The sequence below is a fragment of the Helianthus annuus genome, chromosome 7 (genome assembly GCF_002127325.2).
Source record: "Helianthus annuus cultivar XRQ/B chromosome 7, HanXRQr2.0-SUNRISE, whole genome shotgun sequence".
Taxonomy (NCBI): Eukaryota; Viridiplantae; Streptophyta; class Magnoliopsida; order Asterales; family Asteraceae; genus Helianthus; species Helianthus annuus.
In genome coordinates, this window is record NC_035439.2 from 146,258,026 (window position 1) to 146,283,197 (window position 25,172).

Here is a 25,172-nt window from a genome sequence, read left to right on the forward strand (position 1 = left end):
AGAGGCACCTTGAACAGGAGCAACTGAAGCCGAAGATCCTTCAGCTGCATCATGATATTCATCATCTTCAGAAGATTCATTATAATCAGCAGCATCTTCATAAACCTCATTTTGAACCATATTGTTGACAGACGAAGAAGCTTGAGGGTCAACAACAATAGGTCTAACCAAAGGCGAGACAGCAGCGTTGTCACTTTCCAACAACATCCTAGCCGCTGCTGACTCTTCGTCAAAGGTTGGCAGATTGAAGGAGTCAAATAGCCCATCATAATCGAACATCCACGGATCACCCGGAGCCCTAACAGGACTCGTGTACCTTTGAACCCTCACTTCACTCCATAGCTCAATCTTTTTGGTAGCCAGATTCCAAACACGAAAATTCGGAGTAGCATATCCAAGGAAGAAACCCTCGATAGCTTTCGCTCCAAACTTTCCATCCGACTCAATCATAGTACATGGAGCACCAAACGGTTCTAGGTAAGAAAGATCCGGTTTCCTTTTCTGAAGGAGTTCGAAGCAAATTTTGCCATGTCTCTTTACTGTAAGAACTCTGTTTAACGTGTAGCATGCAGCCGATACAGCCTCCCCCCCAGAATTGAATAGGGAGTTCCGACTCTACTAACATTGTTCTTGCAGTTTCTATAATCGTTCGATTCTTCCTCTCCGCGACACCATTTTGTTGTGGAGTATAACGAGAACTGTACTCATGAAGAATGCCTTTAGAAGTACAAAACTCATCCATAACTTGATTCTTGAATTCGGTTCCATTGTCGCTTCGGATCCTCTTTACTTTCAACGAATAGAGATTCTCCAACATTGTAAGAAGATCCTTGAGGATGCCAGGAGTTTGACTCTTGTGTGCCATGAAAGATACCCAAGAAAATCTAGAATAATCATCAGTAACAACTAGACAATAAGCATCTCCGAATGTTGTCTTGTGTTTCATAGGTCCAAAAAGATCCATATGAAGACGTTCGAGAGGCATGCTGACAGTGTTGATTTTCTTCAAGGGGTGAGACTTCTTTGTTTGCTTCCCTTTTTGGCACGAGACACAGATATCTTGTAAATGAAAACTTCGCACAGGCACACCATTCACAAGATTATTTTTCACCAAATGGTTCATCTTTCTCAAGTGAATGTGTCCCATTCTTCTGTGCCAAGATATAGACTCCTTTTCCGTAGCTTTCGAGACAAAGCAAGTGACTTGTGCAGATGTTGTAATCGCCTGGCTCATGTCGAGAATATAAATATCATTAACTCTCGGAGCCGATAAGAGAATCCATTCTTGTGGAATTTTGAATCCAGGTTTCAGCACATAGCAGCCGGCATCATCAAAATGCACGGAGAATTGTTTATCGCAGATTTGCGACACACTGAGAAGATTATGATCAATTTGCTTAACATAATTGATCTTATCGAAGCACACAAAACCATTTGAGATACTTCCCTCTCCAGTGATGAATCCGCCTTTGTCTCCCGCAAAAGCAACATACCCTCCTCTAATGTTTCTCACGTCGTATAGGAGCCGTAAGTCGCCAGTCATGTGCCTGGATGCTCCACTATCAACAATCCAGTGACTATTAATAGTTCCTCCTAGAACACCCTGCACATGTCATTTAAAAACATCAGTTGAGAATGGGGACCCAAGCCTTAGTGGTCTTGGGTCGTCCCTGAGCATCACGAAACGTGATATCAATCTCTTGATGGTTTTCAAGAACAAATGCTCCCCCTGAATAACCAGGTTTGTTTTTGCCTACCAGTTTTTGAAGATTCTGGTTTTACAGGTTGTGACACACTTGGTTCCCTTTGAACTGTTTTAACTTCAGATTTCAAAACTTTTTCAACAGTTTTCATGTTCTTACGTCGTTGTTTAGTTTCTTGTTCTTTTACAGTTCGTTTATCATGTTTAGGTGAAACTGACCGACGTTGAGGATGAACTGTTTCAGGTGGAGCTTTCTCAACAAATTTATTCTTTGGAGCATTTGGGCAGTTTTTGATGATGTGCCCAATTTCTCCACATTTAAAACATGTTCTCCTTTCAACAAATTTAGGAGAACTTGATTGACCACAAGATGTCGAACTCGTGGAACCTGAGGTACTAGCCTTTTCATCACACCCATTTGTATGTTGAGTGTAATTGTTATCACTGTTACGTTTTAAGATTGTGACATGTTTTACAAAATCAGTGTTAGATTTGTTCTCAAAAGTTTCAATCTTATCAGTACCCTTGGATGACACGAACTTGACATCTTTTGCTTTCTTTTGAAATCGAGCTCCTTTTGTTTCAGACTTCATCTGAGAGACTTTATGCTTTTGAGCTCGTTTGACTGGTTGTTTACCATTAGAAACACTAGGTTGTTGAGTGGTTGAAGATTTTTGATTACCAAACTGTTTTCTAATCTCAGCCTTAGGAATTGGATCACATTGTGTTACAACAATTCCCGGAAGTGTTTTTCCCAAAAATTTGTTTGTGTTGTCTTCAAAGACTTTATCAATCAAAGATTGATTTACATTTTTAATTGGAAAAACGTGATCTGAGTAGATTTTATTATCTCCAACCAATGTATACAACACATTACTGCTTTTAACAGTAGACACACATGTCTTATCAACTTTGACAGAATCAATCACTTGTTTCTTAACAGATGAGACATCAGGAGTATCAGGATCACAAAGGATGTGATTCTCTCGTGGAATAACTACTCCTTTCATCTTGTTAAGTGATTTATCCTGATCACTTACAGTAGTCCTCGATAATTGGAGGACTTTGCTTCATGGATGATGACGTTTCTTGTTCCTTAGAGGATGTGTTTGAAGAATTGTCCGGTTTGAACCCTAGGCCAGCAGCAAATTCCTCAACATCAAGAGGCACACTGGGTTCATACCGAGGCATTTCCTCCTCATCAGGCATCTTGGTATAATTATTCATCAAAGGGGGCGGACATTTCTTATACCCTATGCCTTTCTGATTTCCCTTCGGTTGTTGAACATCGATGATGTGATCAAGCACAAATTGGGATTTAGAATAACTCTCCAATTTTTGTTTGATCGCATCATGCTCGCATTGGGCAATGGCTAATTGCTTCTTAGTTTCTTCCACAATGTTAATGTATTCATTTATACTTACTTGCTTGTGGTAAACTACTTTGTTCACTTCGGACACATTTTTCTTTAATGTTTCAATTACTGATTTAAAATCTTTTTCGTTCCGAGTTAAAGCCATATTTGTCTCTTTGCATTTGGAAAGTTCAATAACCAAATTTTGATTATGACTATGAAGCTTTTCTAGTTCAAGCTTCATTTCAGCACATGATTCACAAACACTAGGAGCAGGAGGTTCAGAATTTACCTGACTCGAAGAGGCTGACACATTTGTCATAAAAGCAGTTTGAAAAGAAAAAGATCCGTCTTCAGAAAAGAACTTTTCCATTTCCCTGGATGTAGTAGCAGCCTTCTTGATCAGAATTGATTTCTGACATATGAGATCATCAGCTTCATTCAATAAATCCTCAACACCAGAACCTGCTTCCTCCTTCACATCAGACTCTGATTGATTATCCCCAGAAACAGAGCCTTCTTCATCAGAACTTCCAGAATAACCAGAACTGTCATCACTTTCAGAGGACTCTTCTTTATGAACATGCTCGATGTGATTGATGATCTTTGCATAACAAGCTGTTCCACTTCCCTGATCACCTTCACCAAACTGCACAGACCAGTCACATCCCTCATCAGCTTGAACAGCCAAAGCCCGATTGGGATTTGAAGTTCCAGGCTGGCCCTGATTGTTATTAACTGCCACCATCCTCCTTTCACGGTTTTCTTGCTGGGCATTCACATTTGTATTACTCGTCTGGTTTCTGAAAGGGTTGTGATTGCCTTGTTTTGTTGGTCGAGTGCACTCACGTTTGAAGTGCCCTTTATTACCACAATTGAAGCATGTTACGGCATTAATGTCAAACCCATACTTCGTATCTTTCTTTCCTTCCAACGAAGTTCTTCCAGTTCGAGCCATGAAATCTTTTGCCCTTCTCACTGCACTAGCAAAAGCCCATTTGATATCCATCAACTCCATTTCTTCCTTGTCGATCTGTTGATAATCTTCATTGGTCATGTTGATGTTTCCAAGCTGACCTGCTACCAAACCACAGTAAGCACTGACCATTGTATTAATAATTTCCATATGCTCCTTAGCAACTTCAATGCTGAGGTGTGAAAGGTTTGAATTATCGAATCGGATTGTGTTAGGGTGTTGAGGTTGAGGATTGTTTGTATAATGAGCCTGCTGTTGTTGTTGTGGTGGTTGGACTTGTGGCTGTGTTGGGACGGGAATGTAAGACCTTGGATCAAAAGCCGGAGCAGCAGTTGATTGAGGAAACGGAAGAGAACTTGTGTTGGACACAAATGCAGTTTGCAGTTTAGGTTGCTGAGCTGCAGCGGATCTTGCCAAAGCATCGAAGCCTGGAAGGTACATTTCTGTATTCTGAGGAGCGGGAGCTCGCTTTGCTTTCCTGATTTCTTCATCATTTTTATGTTCCAGCTTCTGAATGAACTCATAGATGTTAACCGTGTCTAGAGTTCCAGTATGCTTCAACAACTCAATAAAAGAACTCCACTTTGGAGGTAAGGCGTCAGCAAACCTATTCACCATGTCTTGTTGAGTAGATACAACCCCATAAGCACACATTTCACTAATCAGATGATAGAACCGTGTTGTCATATCATTTAGAGTTTCGTTTTCCAAAAATTGAAACGATTCAAACTCTTTCTTCAACAAATCATGACGAGACTTTCGAGTAGCTGCATTGCCTTCTCCTCTAGCAACTAAGGCATCCCACAATGTTTTCGTGGTCTTGCAGTAGGAGAACTGATGATAGATATCTTTGTTGAGTGCTTGTGTAAGTGTAGCAAAGGCCTTTTTCTCCAATTCATAAGCCTTCTTGTCATTTTCGAGCATGTTAGCATAACCTTCTGAAGTGGACGCTGCAACTTCAAGATTAGCATTGAATGCATTGATGAAACATGTCCAAAGATCGGTGCTTTGCCCTTGAACATACGTGTGAAAGCGGTTTTTCCATCATGGAAAATCGTTCATATGGTTCAACTTTGGTGGACGATTGTTGCTGCCCGTTTCACTCTCACTAATCAAAAGATTTTGAATGCTTTGACTTTGATTGGATACTAATGCCCATTGACTTGGACTGATTGATGGCGGTGGAAACATACTTTTCGCCCAAGCTGCAGTAGAGGTTAGCTCTTGACTAGATTGTGAGTCAATACTCCAGTCCCAAGGACTTGTACAACTCATTTTGATGAGATACTAATTGGAAACCTTCACAAACACAAACTGTTAAATTCAAACAGACAAGAATAGAAAGATCAAGACTTGTTCGAAGGATCAAGACTTGTTCGAATGATCAACAGTGTTCGAAAGATCACTGTTGAGTTTCGAACAAAGACTTCGAAAGACTTTGAAAGATTCACAATCTGACAGATCCTTATCTTTCGAATAACTATTTCGAAAGATTCACAATTTGAAAGATCCTTATCTTTCGAGCAATTATTTCGAAAGATTCACAATTTGAAAGATCCTTATCTTTCGAATAACTATCCTTCGAATAGATTCCCTGGATCGAAGGATAAGTTACCAACTTCGAAGGATGGGTCGAAAGATGATTATCTATCGAGCCTTCCTTGATCGAAAGATGATCGTTCGATATCGAAAGATATCCTTCGATCGCTTCTGACACAACTGACAAAAAGGTGACAGGTTGGTGAGAAAGGTGATTGGTTGGTGAACCAACTTTCGGCAGAAAGGATGTTCTGACCTCAACTTTTCACCAACTTTGATTTTCAAAATAAAATATGCCCAAAATGGCAAATCTTATCCAGAAAGTCCGGTCACCGGAACACACCGGAATTTGGCCGGAAATCACCAAATTTCGTAAAAACAAGTTGTAAGTTACCCGACCCGCTCTTGAACACACCCGGTTAGTTTAGAACACGTTTTTATGTTTAAAAATGCAAAAAAAAAAAAAAAAAACCACCAAAAACGGGTACTAAACCAAGTGTCCAAACACACCAAGACTTGAACAAACCCGGTTTTTAACAAGGTAAAGAGCCACGGCTCTGATACCACTTGTAGGTCCCTCGTGGAGGATGAGGTTAAACCTTAACCTTGTTATATTAACACACTAGCAAGTGCGGAATCCAGGCTAGAGTGCAACCGAGTTGAGACAAGTATAAACACAAGACACATAAGGTTCACCGATTAACACCAATTGTATTAATGCGAATGAAGGTTCGGTTACAAGCACAATGTTTACAAATCAGTTTTGTAAACTCTCTCTATGTGTGTGTGTGTTCTTGACAGAATACACTCTCTATCTCTCGAGTCTATCTTTCTTTCTGTCTGTGTGTATGTTGTTAATTGAACACACTGCATGGGTATATATATACCCAGCACAGGTTGCATGGTCGAAGGATCAAGTTGACTGATCGATAGATCATCTGTCGATCACAAAGCCATCGAAGGATCTATATACTTCGAAGGATGGCATATCCTTCGAAGTCCATCCATCGAATGATATCTTTCGAGCTCATCGAAGGATATTCACAATCCTTCGATGACTTATCCTTCGACACAAAACATTATACAACCATAATCTAACTGTTTGTCCAAGTCAAACCAGGAGGATGGTTGACTTGGTCAAACTTACATGACTAACAAGGACATCGTTTACATTGTGACCGAATACAGACAAAGTACAGACACAAGTGCACCAACAATGAAGAATTCGTTTCGATTATAAGAATTCGAATTCGATTCAATTCGAGTCAAGTAAATCGAATACGAATTTATAATTTCAGATTCGATTCGATTCGATTCGAAATTCGAATAAAAATTATACATTTTTATTTATTATTTTTATATATAATACATATATAACTTTTATTAGGCTATACTATAAATTATTTTCGAAATTTATTCCAACTATTAAAATTACCCATTACCAAACCACTACATGGCCCATAACTAAAACCTAAGTAACAAATCTATCAATAAATTTCTAACCCTAAAAATATTAACTTGTAATGTGAAGTGGTTATTCCCGACTTCTCGTTTTGAATTTTAGACTTATAGTACTTTATTTGAAACTTTTTAATGTGATATCGTGTTTTATGGCTGCTTTAAAATTTATGTTTCATTTTGATAGTTATTTACATGTTTTTAAAGAATCTGAATCAAATCGAATTTATTCGAATTCGATTCGAATTTTTAATCGAATACCAATCGAATACGAATTGGGTTTTTTATTCGAATACGAATTCGAGAATTCGGTAAGTTTTAATCGAATTCGAATCGAATACGAATCCAAGGGAAAATAAAAATTATCCGAATAATTGGATTCGAATAATTCGATTCCATGAACACCCCTACTACAATCACAGCCCTTAATTTACCAGACTATCAGCTCAACTAAATCTAATAGACGATCAGTTCTATAAAATAAAGAACTACGACCACAACTCTAAATCTAGTACACAAGATGATTTGATAGAGAACTAGAAAAATATCTTCTTGAACTCTCAAAGAAAAAATACGAAGAACTCTTTCTCTCAAATCTGATCTCTAAAACATAGAGACATGACATCGAACATTATATAGCAGCAGCACAACAAACAGCTTGCCCTAAGCCCAGTTCCGCACACACTTTTGTTCTCTCAGCCCATTAGACTAAAGGGTATGGGGGCCGGCTGAGGCCCGGCTAGGACCAGCGCCGGTCCCCCACACCGCCCCCTTGGGGCTCGGCTCGGCACAACCGGCACCCCACAGCCGGGGTAGCCGGTCCCATCTTTTGAAAAATAGCCGTTGGTAACGGCATTATTAATTAAAAAAATTCCTTTTCAATTTAAATAAATACCTCTATCTCATCCATTTTTATAGAATTCTCTCCCATTCTACTCCCATTCTTCTCCAATTCTCTTCCTTTTTTATAAAAAACACTCCATATTTTTTATACGCGAGGTTTATTGGAGGATGAAAGAAGAGGTGAAAAAAAAATGGACGTCGTAGGTTGTCTAGTTTTTTAATCGTATCGTATCGTAATTTTTTTTGTTATGAAATGTAATTTTTTTAATGTTATGAAATGAATTTATTCAGGTTGTTTTATGTTGTAATTTTTAATGTTTTTAAAGTTTTTATTAAATTAACAAAAAAAACATAGGAAATAATAAAATATTAAGGTGGGGCCTCATCCTCCACCCCCCTCAAAAGTGAAGGAGGCCCATCCCCTACGAGCCGGTGATGTGGCGCTTAGGTGGCGGCCCATCCTCGTGAGGATGGACCTCACCATACCCACTAGTCTTACGAGTCTCTCAGCCCAGCAACTACATCTTCATGCTTCAGCACTATATCTTTAAGTCCTGACCCAGCCCAAGTCCAGCCCATGATCAGTAGTCAGCAGCCCATGAAAAAATAAAACTCAAAACAATTAGAAGGTATTTATATGAATAAAATGTTTTGACATTAAATTCAAAAATAGTGACATATGTTTCAACAGAAAGTGATATCTAAAAAGAATGGGGGGTTGGAAGCATTAGAGAAGCTAGTTTGGCTCTCATGTCGAAATGGTGGTGGAGATAGATCAAGCCAGGCACAATTGTGGACTCAGGTCATTTCGGCTATCCTTGGAGGGGCTAGGAATCGGGCCATGGTTCCGTTTTGAGCAACTTGTTGGGGGTGTGGAAGAGTATTAGTGGGATAGATAAAGATTTCTCAAAATACAACATTGATGTGGGCTGGAGGCTCAAACCTTTGGTAGTTAAGGGGGATAAGACTTTAATGTGGATGGACAGGTGGGTGTCAGTCGGAGGAGCCGTTGTGCTACCGTTCGAATCCATCTTCAAATTAATCAAGAACAAAAGGGCAGTAGTTAGGGACTGTCTTAAGGAGTTAGGAGGTCAGTAACACCATAGTATGGGATTGGAGCTGGATTTCCATTCCATGTAGTCCTGCCGAACGCCCGGAATAGGTGGATGTGGACTGTGGAGCATCAATGGTGGGGGGATTTCTCTGTGAAGGCGGTTAGGATGGACTTGAAAAATTACAGAGTAGTGGAGGAAAATGAAGCCCCTTCCTTTTGGAACAACTCCTAAAGCCAATGTACTGTTTGGGGGGGGGGATGATATTCCACGGTCCTCCCAACCGCCGAGGTGATCCCACCTCGCAGACCGCCACCCAGCAAGCCTGAGTCTGGAGGTAAATCCGCTACCGTAGGGGCATTGGGAACGAGCAAGACTCGAACCCGCCACCTCCAGGTTAGAATGCGGGCTGGTGGCCATTGGGCTGACACCCAATGGTTAATGTACTGTCTGGAGGGCTAGCATGGTTAGGCCGACCATGTTCTAGTCTCATGCTTTGTGGCAAGAGCAGTTTGGTGGCAGATTATGGTTTGGCTTAGGATGTCGGTGGCGGTTGGGATGTCCTCGGTGAGCTCTACGGTCGACTACTTTAAAAGAATAGATGGTGACAGGATGAGGAATAAGAGTTTCATGATGATCTGTTATTCAACATGTCGGAGGCTTTGGATAAACCGGAATGACAAAGTGTTCAAAGGGGTGTGTTTCTCAGCTTTCAAGTTGGCTGACGATTAAAGAGACAGGTGTTTCGGAGGGTGTTGCACAGGGCGAAACAGAAAAGGATTTCTTGGGAGAACTGGAAGTCCTTTAACGTTGTTTAGGTAGGGCTAGTTGATGTTTTGTCCTTTTTTTTGGTTGTTTTGTTTGTTGTTTGTTCTCCTCTCTTAGCTGCTGGCTAAGTTGTTTGTTTTTGCTGTTGGTTTTAATGACATTTGTTTAGCCTTTCAAAAAAAAAAAACTAACGGAAACTTTTTTTTCTAAATTTAGAAGAAAAATGAATGGGTGTGTGAATAAGTTGATTTCTTTTCTAAATTTAGAAGGAAAATGAATAAGTTAAAATCATTTTTTAAACACCTGTTGATTATCAAAATCTTCTTCTTTGATAGTCGTCTCCGGCCGATTATACAAACGTAAGTTTATCTGTTTTTTCGATATTGATTTGTTGATTTTTATTGGTTTCTTTACGGTTTAATTTGTTTTATGATTGTAATTGATGGATTGGATTTGATATGTGTTGGTGTGAATGTGTGTATTGATGTACGCATGAAAGTTTTTGTGAGGCTAGGGTTTTTAATTTTGTTATGATTTGATAGGTTTTTTTTATTTTGCTGTTTTATTTCGAAATTTGATCAAGTTATAGCGATTTTTTTTTGTTTCAATATGTTTTGAACCAATGTTGAATTCCTATTTTAAATCGTACACATGTGTTTAATTGATAAATATATGATGGAAGTTTTATAAATTTGATGTTTGGATACCAGATTTCGATAGCTATTGAAGCCCTAATTCCTTTTTTTTAATGATTATGAATTTGATCGATTATAGCCTTTTTTGACAAACAGGAAAATTGAATGTTTTATATTTCCATAGGGGTATAAACGAGTCGAGCCCGAGCCTTGATTCAAGCCTACTATTTTGAGATTGAGCTTGGCTTAAAAGTAAAACCAAGAGCTCGAGCTTGGCTTGGTTCAAGGTAATTTGAAAACAATTTTAAACGAGGTAAAATCTCCGCTCGAGCTCGCTTTGATAACTTAAATGAGCCAAAGCTCGGCTCGCTGATATTAAATAAATACTAGGCCTATTATATATAAAAATAATAATATAAAATTTGTGTGGGCTCGTTTATTCTAAATATTAACTTATTACATATTATTTGGGAATTTGTGTATGATTTTTGTTGAAAATTGCTGATAACCATTTATCCTGGCTATGTTCTTCCCCTTACTATGTCTTGTAAGCGTCCTAACAAAATTAGAGTCCCGAAACTTTAAACATTTGGGATGAGTAACAAGTAATGGTACCTTAATGGGTGTGAGATGTATATTCAAGATACATGGTACGGTGTTGGAATTCCGCCTAACGGGCAAGTCAGATGGGTTGGGTAACAGGTCAAAACAGGTAGTCTTTTTGTTGCTTAGGGTTGGCTTGACAACACTTTTCCTTATAATATTCTAATTTCTTGTCAGGTGTGAACCATTTTTGAAGAAGCAGAACTTTATATTTCATGTTAATATATTTGTTGGAAGAAGAAAAATAGGAGTCAGAAATGATCTTACCAGCCTTACTGACATCTGCTGGTTTCAATATTGTGATTTGTATCGGGTTTTTCTCGCTATATTCAATATTGAGAAAACAACCGTATAATTTGAAAGTTTATTTCGGGCAGAGGCTCGCACAGCTTCAGCCAGGCCAAAAGAGCCAATATTACTTTTTTGACAGACTTATCCCATCTGCTGGCTGGTTAGTTAAGGCATGGGAAGCATCTGACGATGATATATGTGCCTGCGGGGGTATAGATGGACTCGTGTTTATTAGGCTCATCGTTTTCTGGTGAGATACTAACTCACTACACTAGTTTTCTTGTTTGTTTTTTGTCTTTTAGAGCATCAGATCAATACAATTCAATACAATACTATCCGAACCAAGTTGCACGATTGTTCCATGTAGGGTATTTAAACTTTCGAACAGGTTTAACCCCACAAGTATCATTTCCGTGTTCTTTTTTTATATAAGTTGACACCCGACTTGCATTACCTACATGTTGTACATGGTAAACATTTTTGTAAATGTTTAGGTGGCGTGTCAGTTGTGTAAAATTGACATGTGGCATAAATGGTCTACTTGTTAATTGACCACACCATGATTTTACACAAATGGGCATGTCACGTCTATTTTACACAACTGACACACCATGTCAGGATATGTAACTAAACTATATCTTGTAGGTCAGGTTATTATTTTTTCAGAGCATTGAAACGAAAATGAAACTTGTGTCGTAACACCCCTCAAAAAAAGTTTAAATGACTTAAGTGGAACAATCATTAATCAAGCATACAAAATCATATCTCACATTACTTATCATTAACAGCATTGTTATTTCTTGTTATGTTTGGTGTAGCATACGGATTTTTTCCGTTGCAGCTGTTCTTTGCATATTTATTGTCCTTCCTGTGAACTTGTTTGGGCAAGCGATAGATCAGACGTCTCCAGAAACACAGATGGACATATTTACTATTAGGAATGTTCCAGAAGGTTCTACAGGGTATGCTTGATGAAAACCATTGTTCCTTGGTCTCCATTGATTCTTACCTTCTTTTTTCTCAGGCTTTGGGCGCATTTCTTCTCGCTCTATGTCATATCTGTCTCTGCTTATGTTCTTCTATACATTGTAAGGATGTGAACGTCATCGTTTTCTTCAAATTCGTTTCATATATTATTGTCCCGGGCTCAAGCTTAATAATAATTTGTAAAGCTCGAGCATGGCTTGTTTAATATTTAATTATTTTACTTACAAACATAGGTAATTAAGTTATTTGCAGTACTTATGATTTTAGTTCTATATAAAGCAGTTATTATTATATAAAATTAAAATATTTATTAAATAAAAATAATAGGCTATAGAGTTATTAGAGCCTAGTCAAACTTACGCTCCAACTCGTTTATTAAACAAACAGCTCAGGCTCGAGCTCGTTTAAGCTTGGCTGGTTTTGAGCTTTTAGTGAGCCGATCTCGAGTATCTCACAAGCAGCTCGTCTCATTGACACCTATAGTTGTTTACAATCATTTTATTTTACATCTACTTTAGTTTGTCTAATGATGAGGATAGTTGATGCAAAAAATTAGATCAGTTGATAATCTTTGATAAAAATAAATAAATAAACATTAGACAAAGAGATCCTATGCTTCACACATGTTTTGTCACATAATCAAAGAGGTTTCGTGTGATAGGAGTTCAAGAATGTTGCAAGAATGAGGTTAGAACAAGCAATTAGGTTTCCAAGAAAACCAAGTCACTACACAGTTCTTGTCCGGGGTATCCCATGGTCTCCAGGAGAATCATATAGTGAAGTTGTTAGTAAACACTTCACCAGTTGGTATAATGTGAGTTATCTTGCACACCAAATGGTTTATCAATCTGGTGCTATCCAGAAATTAATGGTAAGCATATGTTGTTAGTATTCACACACTTGATTTCATAAGGGTCTCCTAAGACGCGAGGCGAGGCGATCTGGAAAAACTCCCCAGGCCTTGAGCCGGCGCCTCATGCACATCTAGGTAAAAATTGGTCAAAGTTAGGTTGTTATGTAAAAGAGATGAGAGAGATGCAACTTCTCGTTGTGCATAGAGAACACCGATTGTACATGAAACTCTCGCTTCATGACTCCCGCCTTGGCTTTGGGGACCTAAATGCCTTGGTTCAGTGGCGGAACTAGCCCAAAAAGTTAGGGATATCCTAATTTTTTTTTATGATCAGGGGTATCCTTTATATAACAGAAACAGAGTTGAAGGGTATTTTTACACTACGGAAATGGAGTTAAGGGGTATTTTTACACTACAGAGACGGGAGTGGCGGATCTTGCCCGTTGAACCTGCCAGGGCTGAAAGACACGGACACTAAAATTAGCACTACGGCCGAAAAACTTGCCAGGGCCGAACATAGTATATATACAAAATTTCGATCGAAATGCGGAAAATTAGCACTACGGCCGAAAAACTTGCCAGGGCCGTGGCCCTGCCACGGCTCCACTAAGATCCGCCCATGGTTGAGGAGTTGCCCGTGCTACCCATATTTACACTCTAAGTCCGCCACTGCCTTGGTTTTTTATTTCCTTGGGTGCCTTGGCTTTTGGGACTTAAGCGCCTGGTGTGGATCGCGCTTTTGAAATCAAGTTCACACATTAGTTTCTTGAGTAATCAATCAGATATTTAACACTTACATATGTTGATTTTCACCAGACGGAAACAGAAAAGATATATAATGTGCTTAAAGAGAGTACTCCTATAAACCAATATGTACAACCAATAACTTTGGAGGCTCTCCCACCTACAAACCCTTTGAAAATAGTTGCTGCTGAAACAGAAACTGCTTTCAAGAAACATAAACATAAGCATAAATCAGATATGAAGGGTCAGGTCAGGACTTTTTGTCTCTTATTATTATTATTATTATTATTATTATTATTATTATTATTATTATTATTATTATTATTATTATTATTATTATTATTATTATTATTATTATTATTATTATTATTATTATTATTATTATTATTATTATTATTATTATTATTATTATTATTATTATTATTATTATTATTATTATTATTATTATTATTATTATTATTATTATTATTATTATTATTATTATTATTATTATTATTATTATTATTATTATTATTATTATTATTATTATTATTATTATTATTATTATTATTATTATTATTATTATTATTATTATTATTATTATTATTATTATTATTATTATTATTATTATTATTATTATTATTATTATTATTATTATTATTATTATTATTATTATTATTATTATTATTATTATTATTATTATTATTATTATTATTATTATTATTATTATTATTATTATTATTATTATTATTATTATTATATTATTATTATTATTATTATTATTATTATTATTATTATTATTATTATTATTATTATTATTATTATTATTATTATTATTATTATTATTATTATTATTATTATTATTATTATTATTATTATTATTATTATTATTATTATTATTATTATTATTATTATTATTATTATTATTATTATTATTATTATTATTATTATTATTATTATTATTATTATTATTATTATTATTATTATTATTATTATTATTATTATTATTATTATTATTATTATTATTATTATTATTATTATTATTATTATTATTATTATTATTATTATTATTATTATTATTATTATTATTATTATTATTATTATTATTATTATTATTATTATTATTATTATTATTATTATTATTATTATTATTATTATTATTATTATTATTATTATTATTATTATTATTATTATTATTATTATTATTATTATTATTATTATTATTATTATTATTATTATTATTATTATTATTATTATTATTATTATTATTATTATTATTATTATTATTATTATTATTATTATTATTATTATTATTATTATTATTATTATTATTATTATTATTATTATTATTATTATTATTATTATTATTATTATTATTATTATTATTATTATTATTATTATTATTATTATTATTATTATTATTATTATTATTATTATTATTATTATTATTATTATTATTATTATTATTATTATTATTATTATTATTATTATTATTATTATTATTATTATTATTATTATTATTATTATTATTATTATTATTATTATTATTATTATTATTATTATTATTATTATTATTATTATTATTATTGTTGCTGTTGTTGTTGTTATTTCTGATGTTGGTTCTTCTGATTCTAAAGATTTGTCGGTCTTAATACAGGAATGTGCAGCAGCATTTGTGTTTTTTAGGACCCGATACGCTGCTATGGTGGCATCACACACCATCCAGTCAAAAGATCCTATGTTATGGGTCTCAGATTTTGCTCCAGAACCGCACGATGTTTATTGGGCTAACCTTTGTATACCGTATAGATATCTTTGGATCCGTAAGACGTTAGTCTTTATCGGCACTATTCTCTTCAGCGTGTGGTTTTTGTTACCTACAACATTAGTTCAAGGTCTTTGTAATATTGCTCTGTTGGAGAGCACTTTTCCGTTCCTCAAAGGAGTATCAGAAAGGTTTGTCGACTTCCTGTAATTTGTGTGTACAGATGAAACATTATTTGTTTTTTAAGGTCTTCTATATGTGTATGATAAATGTTGGGATTATTTCATAGAAAGTTAGCATAGTTTTAGAATTTTAACTTTAAGGTAATCAGTGGGCCATAATGATGATGTGTTAGTAAGTCTGACCATGATAAATTTTTGCTCATGTGAGGCTTATAAACGCTGACATATTGCTAGGTGTGTAAACAAGCCTAAGCGCTTGATTCGTTTAGTTTAAGAGAGATCGAGCTCGAGTTTGCTTGGGCTTGGCTTGTTTTCCATTTATTTAATATTCAATTTACTTATATGCATGTGTGTGTGTGTATACACATATACACACACACACATATACAGATATACTTATTTATGTATTTTTCTAATTATAGTTTTACACATATAATAAGATTTGTTAAATAAAATACAATCATATTATTTATACAAAACGGGGTGGCGGCGCAACTTGTTGCCCGACTACCTGCCATTGCTTTGTAATTGCTCTTTTTTCGTGTGGAATGATATTTTTCTTTAAAAAAAAAATTCGCATAAAAAAAAATTATACAAATAACAAGCTCGTTTAGGCTCACCAGCCTCGTTCCGGCGCAGTATGTTAAGCTTGGGTTCTAGCTCGTTTTTTTAAAATGAGCTCGAATTAGGCTCGAGCTCAGGCTCAAACTCGTTTATGCTGGGCTTGTTTTGAGCTTGTGTGATTTGAACCCGACTAAACTGACGAGCGGTTTGGCTTGTTTACATCCTTGAGGATTACCTTAAATACATTTAGCATACTTGATAGAAACAGTCTATTGAATATTGCAGGAAGTATGCAAATATCATATCCGGGTATCTACCAAGTCTGGTGCTGACGTTTTTCGTTTTGCTCGTGCCACCTGTGATGCTGATGTTTGCTACACTTGAAGGAGCCGTTTCGCGTAGTGGGAGAAAAAAGAGTGCATGCTGCAAAGCTATCATCTTCTTTTTTTGGAATATATTTTTGTACAACCTTTTCACAGGTACTTGGTGGGACCGTATGCGTTTACTTACTGTTTCTGGTTTAAAAGACATGGCTATCCTTCTTGGCAATTTAGTTCCTGGTCAGGTGAAGTTTCTTTCCTTTGCTCACTTTGTAAACTGGGCTTTTTTCTAGTCCATTTGCTTTTGTCCGGTTCAGGAGCGGATCCAGTATGTAAAGACTGGTTCCCAGGAACCCACTCGGTTTGGATTATTATTGAGAACCTTTATGTTCGGGCATATGAAATTTGAGAATCTACCAAAAGGAACCCACTGGAAAAAACAACCTGGGTCCGCCACTGGTCCAGTTAGGGTTGTTCAAAAAGCTCGCGGCTCGGAGCTCGCTCGGATTTAGCTCGGAAAAAGCTCGCTCGATTTGGCTCGGTTTAAAAGTGAGCCGAGCCGGGCTCGGCTCGGTTAGAAAGTGAGCCTAGCTCGGCTCGGCTCGTAATGAGCCGAGTTGGCTCGGTTCGGCTCGCTTTGTAGCTCAGCTCGGTTTAGCTCGAATTATTTTACTTATAATAAGTTTTAATTTTATTTACATTATAATATACTACAAAAAAACTGATTATTATTTACATGTATATAGGTTTGTAATTTGATATTTATGGCATATTTGAAGATTGATTACCATACTAATGAACTAATATTGTATTTTATTGAAATTAAAACTTATTTTGCGTTGTTAAACTTGATTTTGGTTTGAATTGTATTAGGTTGAACTTATTTTGAATATATTCTTTTAAATTATTGAATAATATTTTAGACTATTAAATTTTAAGAGGTATATATTAGTTTTTTTTTTTATAAAATTGAGCCAAACTAAGCCGAGCCGAGCTAGCTCGGTTTAAAACCAAGCCGAGCCCGAGCTTAGATTTTCAGCTCGGTTTCAAATCCAAGCCGAGCCAGCTCAGTTTATAATCGAGCCGAGCCCGAGCTTGGCCTGGCTCGGCTCGGCTCGGCTCATGAACAGCCCTAGGTCCAGTTGGTCCAAGCATAGGTACGCTCACTCTTGGATGAGCTTTGTGGTAATTGTGTATTGTTTTGCAGGCACCCTTTTTTATGACCTACATTATGACAACTGGTTGGGCAAGTCTCGCATACGAATTGATGCAACCATTTGTTCTTATAGTCAATTGGTTTTGTCAATTTGTTCTTATGAGAAAAGAAGGCTATGGTGATCTTTACACTTTCCCTTATCACACTGAAGTTCCACGGACTCTTTTGTTTACGCTTCTCGGATTCACATTTGCCATTTTGGCGCCTTTGATATTACCTTTTCTTCTCGTCTACTACTTCTTCGCCTATTTTGTATATAGAAATCAGGTTTGCATTTCATTATTACTTTATATGCGCAATGGCTAAGCTGATGAGCTACTTGGTTCTTGCAGATCTTGAATGTTTATATTACGAGATATAATACAAATGGAAATTATTGGCCTGTTGCACATAATGCCGCGGTCTTCTCTTTAGTAGTCATGCAAACAATAGCTTCAATCATCTTTGGAATGAAAAACTTTGGCACTGCATCCGGCTTTGCGTTGATACTCATAATCTTCACTTTGCTTTTCAACTTGTATTGCCGCCATAAGTTTTTACCACTTTTTACAAATAAAGCTGTACAGGTATACATTGCCTCAAGACTCTCTATCTCTCTATCTCTTTACTTGATGTGTGATGTTGCTACAAGGGTATCAGGTCTTGTTGTCGGTGGGGGGGGGGGGGGGGGATATTCCACGGTCCCAACCGCCGAGGTGATCCCACCTTGCAGACCGCCACCCAGCAAGCCTGAGTCTGGGGGTAAATCCGCTACCGTAAGGGCATTGGGAACGAGCAAGACTCGAACCCGCCACCTCCGGGTTAGAATGCGGGCTGGTGGCCATTGGGCTGACACCCAATGGTTCGGTGAAGGGAGTTAGTTAGGCCAACTATATTTACTGGGCCTAGACGTTAAGCCCGGTTATGTACTAATGTCATCATATGATTTGTTGTAGGATCTTATTGAGATGGACCGGCATGATGAGCATTCTGGAAAGCTTGAAGAGATTCTTTCACGGTTACTATCATCATATAATAACGTTGGAGTATTTTCTGGTAATCATCCAACTGATCTGCTTTCACCTGAGTACGAAATTCATAACGACGATCCTATGGTAGTCACAAGACGTAAAGAAGGCGAGACCAGGTTTGGGTTCCTTGTTTGCTATTGCTAATTAGACGTTGAAAATGGGTGGGTCACGCAGGTTGGTTAATAGATCAAAATGGGTAACTTATTGGTACATGTTGGATTAACACTTAACCAAAAAAAATAATTTTAGATAATTAGTATATAGTTTTGAAGTCAATGTATTCCACGTTACCCATTTGACCCGTCAGAGATAATAGACCCGTTTATTAGTAAAAGATTGAAAGTATCCCCTCTAAGTTACAAGTAGATTGTTTATTAAAGTGCGAATGAGTAACGTTATCTTTATATCTGCGATTTAATTTCCAGTCATGAGAGTTGAGCGGGTGCATCAACCAACATCCATCTTGAAGCCGAGGTTTAAAGTCCTTTACGAAATCCTTGTACAGATAATGGTGGTTCTCCTGGAACATTGGAATGTAAATATACAATCCTAGTATGCTACAATACGTATAACACAAAATAGAATAGACGGTTTTGCTTCTTGAACATCATAATATCATATTGTGTAACGAGAATTTAATAGAAATGTCCTTGTGATTAATTATGATGAACTCGAATTGTATATTGTATGTAATATAAGGTTATTAAATTCATATTCACATTGGTTTTTGTTTAACAGTTCAAGGCCATGAGTTGAACCAGGTATTTTGGATTGTAAACAGCAATGATGGAAATCAAATTTTGAATATGAATTTTGTTTCAGAGTTGAGTTTTATTCATATTTGTCAAATGTCAAGTATGTTTTTATTACAATATAAAATTGTGTAAGGTGAAGACAGGTTCATTGGTCTATAATTTACTTGCACTTTCCTTAAAGCCATTTGTTATGGTGTAACGCCCTTGCCACATTGCAACGATTTTGGGCGTTGAAGGCATAAATGCATGATAAAGCGCTCTGTGTGGGGCGTGAATGGCGTTAAGGGCATCGGGCGCCAGCCCTCTCACGGTGTGGAGGAAGTGGAAGTTGGCATGTGGCCAATAGAGAGCAACACGTGTTGACTTTTTATTATTGTCTTTTACTTTATTCAATTTAAATATTATTTTAATAGGTGGTGGATAGTGAAACCATTATACATAAAAGGTGAAGAAAAAAAATGTGACGAACACTTTGGGAACGGCAGTGTAAAAAAGTGAAACTATAACACTTAGCCTAAAATTAACAAAATTAGTAGATGTTAATTTATTATATTTACACCATGAAGATCTATTAGACATAATTCTTCATCTATCATAACTCACTCATTATAGTATTTATTTATATCAATTATTGTTATTAGAAGTCATTTTAAAATCTCATCTTCGTATGTTACTACAATATAGGACTATATCTATATATTTTCTTTGTACAAGATCAATGATATACAAAACATACAAAAACACTTGACAATTACAAAGATTATCAAGTCGCCAACCGCGTAAATGGTGGGTAGACATGTTGATGCAAAGCCAGTGATGACTAAGATATATAGCCAGCAATAGAAACACCAGACTCGCAATTTGTTGTAGATGGCATAGGAGATGAAATGTGATTTTGGTGTTATTTATATCAACTATCAAGTGATGGTTCCATAACTAGATTACCTAACTTTTTGAATAATAATAACATTTTTTCTAAGTTAACTTTGGTCTAGGGTTGATGATCCATTTGGAGAACAATGTATGTATGAGTGTGAGTGAGAGTGTGTAGGTAAGAATAAGATTATCCACATTCAGTCAGTGTCAAAAGATTAGTGTGAAGCATTTTTTTGTCCATATAGAATATCCGATGATACTTTACTAACGTATTGTCTCTTTTGCAAGATATAATGGATTTGACTCATGACAGGCTTTAGAATTTCAACTCAACATATTTTAGGTAGATATCCAGTTAAGAAAAGACAAAGGTTGATCTGACCAGCTGGAACCAAAAGCCTCTTCGGTTTAAAAGAAAAACTATGGCGGCCTTTGACACACGAATACAATAGGTTGTGCGCCTAGTACACATGACGATTTCATTGATTGTCCTTTATGCACAAGTGCAAAAATTGTCCGTGAAACACACAAGTGAGATATACATGTCAAGTATTTGTTGATACTCAACATATAAAATTTAAAAAAAAACAAGTTACTCTTCACTTTCTTAGGTTAACAATACATTCTTGATTTACACACACGTGTGTATTATGGGGTGAATTAACATTTAAATGATAAGAAGCCACTAGGACGCGACATGTGTCCTTGCACGATGGGTAAATTTGTCTATGTCGTTACCACACACAAATATTATATACTTACGTATATATATTCAAACTTAAAACACATACAATCAACACATCTAAAACTACAACGATGGTGAGCAGGAGAACAGGGGTGCAAGGAGGGTCGGCGTGACGGGGAGATACAACCATAGAACCTTGTATGAAGATTTCTTTGACAACATCGATGAACTAAGGCGTAGAAATAATGAGGAGCAAGACAGTATTAGGAACAATGGGGTAGATGAACCGGCGTGTTCTAGATACAAGAGTCGAGGACATAAGATGTGGGAGGCTATGGTCGCTCGGAGAGACGAGAGGATCGGAAATGCAACAACTTTTTTCATCTCAAATCTTCTCTTCTGACATCATGTGATAGTGACAAATTATGTAAGGTGTTCGAGAGATTCCCCAATATGATTGATGCATTTCTTCCGAAGAAGCTGGATGTGGTAGGAAAAAAATTTGATTTTCTCAGATTTGAAAACATTGTTTAGTCACACGATCCTGATCGATGGAGCAGTGATTGGGGTAAACGTTAAGGAATGGAATAAGAGGAAGCGGATGTGGGGATCAAAAGCATAGTAGAGAAGTCGGTTGAGCACTGTTAAGAAAACAATAAGTTGGGAACGGAGATAATGAGAGGCATGTGACTTTAGATAAGGCGCCCTTTAAGACCATGTGTAGTTGTAAGTTGGTATAATGCCCCTACCATGGGGCATTATCCGACATGTGGCATCCTAGTCAGCGTTGGGGCATTATAGCAAAAGTGGCGTAGTGGGGCATTATGCCAATAACCCCCATTCAATCATTTGAAAAAAAAAATAAATAAAGCAAACAGGCTAGTCAAACATTGGAGAAATCCCATTGGCCACATGCAAAAATAAAAAAAAAATAAAGAAAGAAACTTTACACTTGTCAAAAAATGTCAGACTAAAGCAAGGTAAATGCCCCATCAAGTCAAACATGTCAGACTAAAGCAATTGTTCTTGAGCGTTTTATATAAAACGCCGTTCACAATTTTTTTCAAAAATTTTTAAAAATAACGCCCCATGTAATGGTGCGTTGGGCGTTTTCGGGCGTTTTTTTTTTTTGAATTTTTTTTAAAAAAATGTCCCACTACACATGGTCTAAGGAAGTGTTGATTGGTAAACAGGCTAAAGTCAAAGAGATCCACTCAATCATCATCGAAGAGGACTTTGTTAGTCCTCCAATGTAGCTTTGGAGTTGAAGGTCCTTATTGGGGGAGGTGGGGGGCCTTTATACCCTTAATGGGCTCGACGGGTCTCTAGTCTATCCGGGAATGGAAAGAACTGGGGCTAGACATCCGAGAGGTCTTAGGATTTTGATGACGTTTTCGGACGAAAAAGGTATTGTCTGGTGCTTGGTAGAGAAGAAGGATATGTGGAAGAAGTGGTATGACAAACAGGAAGTGTGGGATGGGTAAGAATTGGAGTATCAGCGTATAGTTTGGTTATACGCTTTGGTTGTCGGTCAGATGGATCCCGAAAAATCTCTGGAACGCCACAGTTTTCTCCAAAATTTGCAGGAAGTTTGGGAGAACCATTAATGAAATGAGAGCATCCTGTGAAAATGGCAATCTGGATATTGAAAAAGTCGAAGTGTTGGAGGATAACGGGGCTTGGTATCTGAGGAGGTCAAAATCATTTGGGATAATCTTTCTGCTCGAGTGTGGGTGAAAGAGGAATCTCATCCTTGGGCTCTAACCTTCGTCCAATCAAAATGTATGTCATTTTTATGCTATAAAATGTTTATCGAATCTCTTTTAGCTCCTTGCTATAGGGGAATGGCTGGGGAATAAATGAGTTGCATTTTGATTTTAAAAAAAAAGCTAACATTGTTTAAATCGTGTTTTCAGGTAAATCACCATCACAAGAAGGTTAGATATTGGACGAGCCTTAGTATGTTAATATATACGGGTTGAATAATACTCTTTTTGGTAAACCTACTTTTTGTGTAGAATTTTAGATTCACATTTTGTACATTGCGTTTACTACTACATACATGTTTTTATCCTGTATGAAGGCAACTTTTGGTGTAAAATTACTAATTTTAGACAGATAAGAGAAAGCTTTAAATCATACAACAAATGTTGTATACAAGGAAATTTTTATGCCTTCAGCAACTTAAATTGTTTAAACCGTGTATCACATGGGTAGATAACCTAGTATGCATCTATATGATACATCCATTTTTTTATACATATAGGTATTTTATTCCGTATACATTGTAGTTATTTAATACATTCAAATAGTGATAATACTAAATTTAACCGATTAGTAATGTTACCTGATACGATGAGTTTTGGGTCAGGTATACCCAATGAGTAAGCTTTTTAAATTAACGGGTTTACCCGAAACCCACGGGTATACACGATACCCAATAGGTATTAACCCGCTAGAAACCTGACGGGTTTTGAGACGGGTTTGGGATAAGTTTATCTAACCTGGTTTGGGGTTGGGATTACCTAAACACGTCCTAAACCCGACCTATTGCAATCCCTCGTTTGGATCACATATGGGCCAACCCTTATCTTCGAAGTTTTATATTAGGGTTATTGGATTTTATCATCCCTAACTATTGGCCATTGGCCGCTCCCACCCTCAACTAACACTTTGACGCCCGACACCCTGAACTTAACATTTAGTGTGTTCTGGCACCCCGTCATTAACCAAACACTAACTCAGTTAGTTTTTTATCCTACGTGGCCAATTTTTGATGATGTGGCTTGTTTTTATGAGGTGATGCTGAGGTGGCCAATTATTTTTTAAACAAATCTATATTTTAATTGTAATTAATATATATTCTCATATCTACTTCTTCCCTTTCCTTCTGCCACCCCCTACATCTCTCTATCTCTCCCTCCCTTAGTTTCTCTCTCTCCCTCTCTCTATACACATCCTCATATCTGAAAAGTGAATAAGGGTGCTGGAAGAAAACCGGTTACGGTTGATGGTGTGGACGATCATCACGACTTATGGTCAGGGCTAATACTCGGAGCACCGGCAGGACTACCACCACTTCCACCACCACACGCAACCGCAACTTCCCCTTCGCACTCAAATTCTCTGGCAGAAACTCATGCTTCACCTGCACACCTTCCACAACCACACCACCAACCTGCCACACATGATTCACCTCCTTCATCATCTCCGGCAACTTCACCGTCGCGTAGATCTTCATAGATCCAGCGCTATACTCCGCTCTGGCCTCCGAAACTTCAAACGCAATTTTACCTTCAACGATCGTTGAGTGTTGGTAGATCGGTGCAGTTTATGTAGAGGGTGTTGCTGAATTCTTGTGACGCGCAGTTGTTGAGAGAGTGTGTCGGTGAGGTTAAGAACCATATTGATATAAAATGAGTCTAATTTAGGGGTAACGGCATATAAAATGAGTTTAATTAGGTGAAGGTGACGGTGGCAGGCGGTTGGTGGAGGTGGTGCCACGTAATTATATCAATGTAGGAAAGGGGTTGACATTTAGGCACAAAAACCTAACGGGTTAGTGCTCAGTTAATAGTGCGGTGCCAGAACACGCTAACTGTTAAGTTGGAGGTGTCGGGCGTCAAAGTGTTAGTTAGGGGTGGCAGCGACCAATGACAAATAGTTGGAGGTGATAAAATCTAATAACCCTTTATATTATGGAGAATTGGCTTGTAATAATCCCAACTAGAGGTCTTTGGCCATTCACAGTCCCACCTTTAAATATTCCCCCCACCAGTCTCACCTTTCACTTATTTTTTCTACATCGGTCCCCCGTTAAAAAAACTTAACGGAGTTATTTTTTTCCAAATTACAAACAGCTTTTTTAAGGCTTTTGATCAGAACGACGATACGAGTCTATTGATGTACAACTTACCTCGAAACGGTGCTCCAAACGATGAAAACGGCGCTTCTATTCGTGTGTTTAAATTTCCAATTAACAAAAATCAAGTCATTTGGAGCACCATTTCAAGG

At 36.7% G+C, this 25,172-nt stretch overlaps 1 protein-coding gene across 1 annotated transcript; it reads left to right on the top strand.

Annotated features, from left to right (window-relative positions):
• The first annotated feature begins 11,168 nt into the window (after positions 1-11,168).
• LOC110869168 (CSC1-like protein RXW8) lies at positions 11,169-18,986 on the top strand. The gene is made up of 10 exons (XM_035975089.1): positions 11,169-11,472; positions 12,041-12,184; positions 12,247-12,310; positions 12,871-13,080; positions 13,879-14,055; positions 15,443-15,745; positions 16,586-16,861; positions 17,824-18,099; positions 18,165-18,398; positions 18,768-18,986. Exons 1-10 carry the CDS (start codon positions 11,189-11,191, stop codon positions 18,984-18,986), a joined length of 2,187 nt encoding a protein of 728 aa, XP_035830982.1. The 5' UTR covers positions 11,169-11,188.
• The last annotated feature ends 6,186 nt before the right edge of the window (positions 18,987-25,172 follow it).

Coding starts and splice junctions, on each gene's coding strand:
- LOC110869168 (XM_035975089.1), top strand. CDS start 11,189: ATGATCTTACCAGCCTTACTGACATCTGCTGGTTTCAATATTGTGATT. Junction 14,056..15,442: donor AATCAGATATGAAGGGTCAG/GTCAGGACTTTT, acceptor GTCTTAATACAG/GAATGTGCAGCAGCATTTGT. Junction 18,100..18,164: donor ATTTTGTATATAGAAATCAG/GTTTGCATTTCA, acceptor TGGTTCTTGCAG/ATCTTGAATGTTTATATTAC.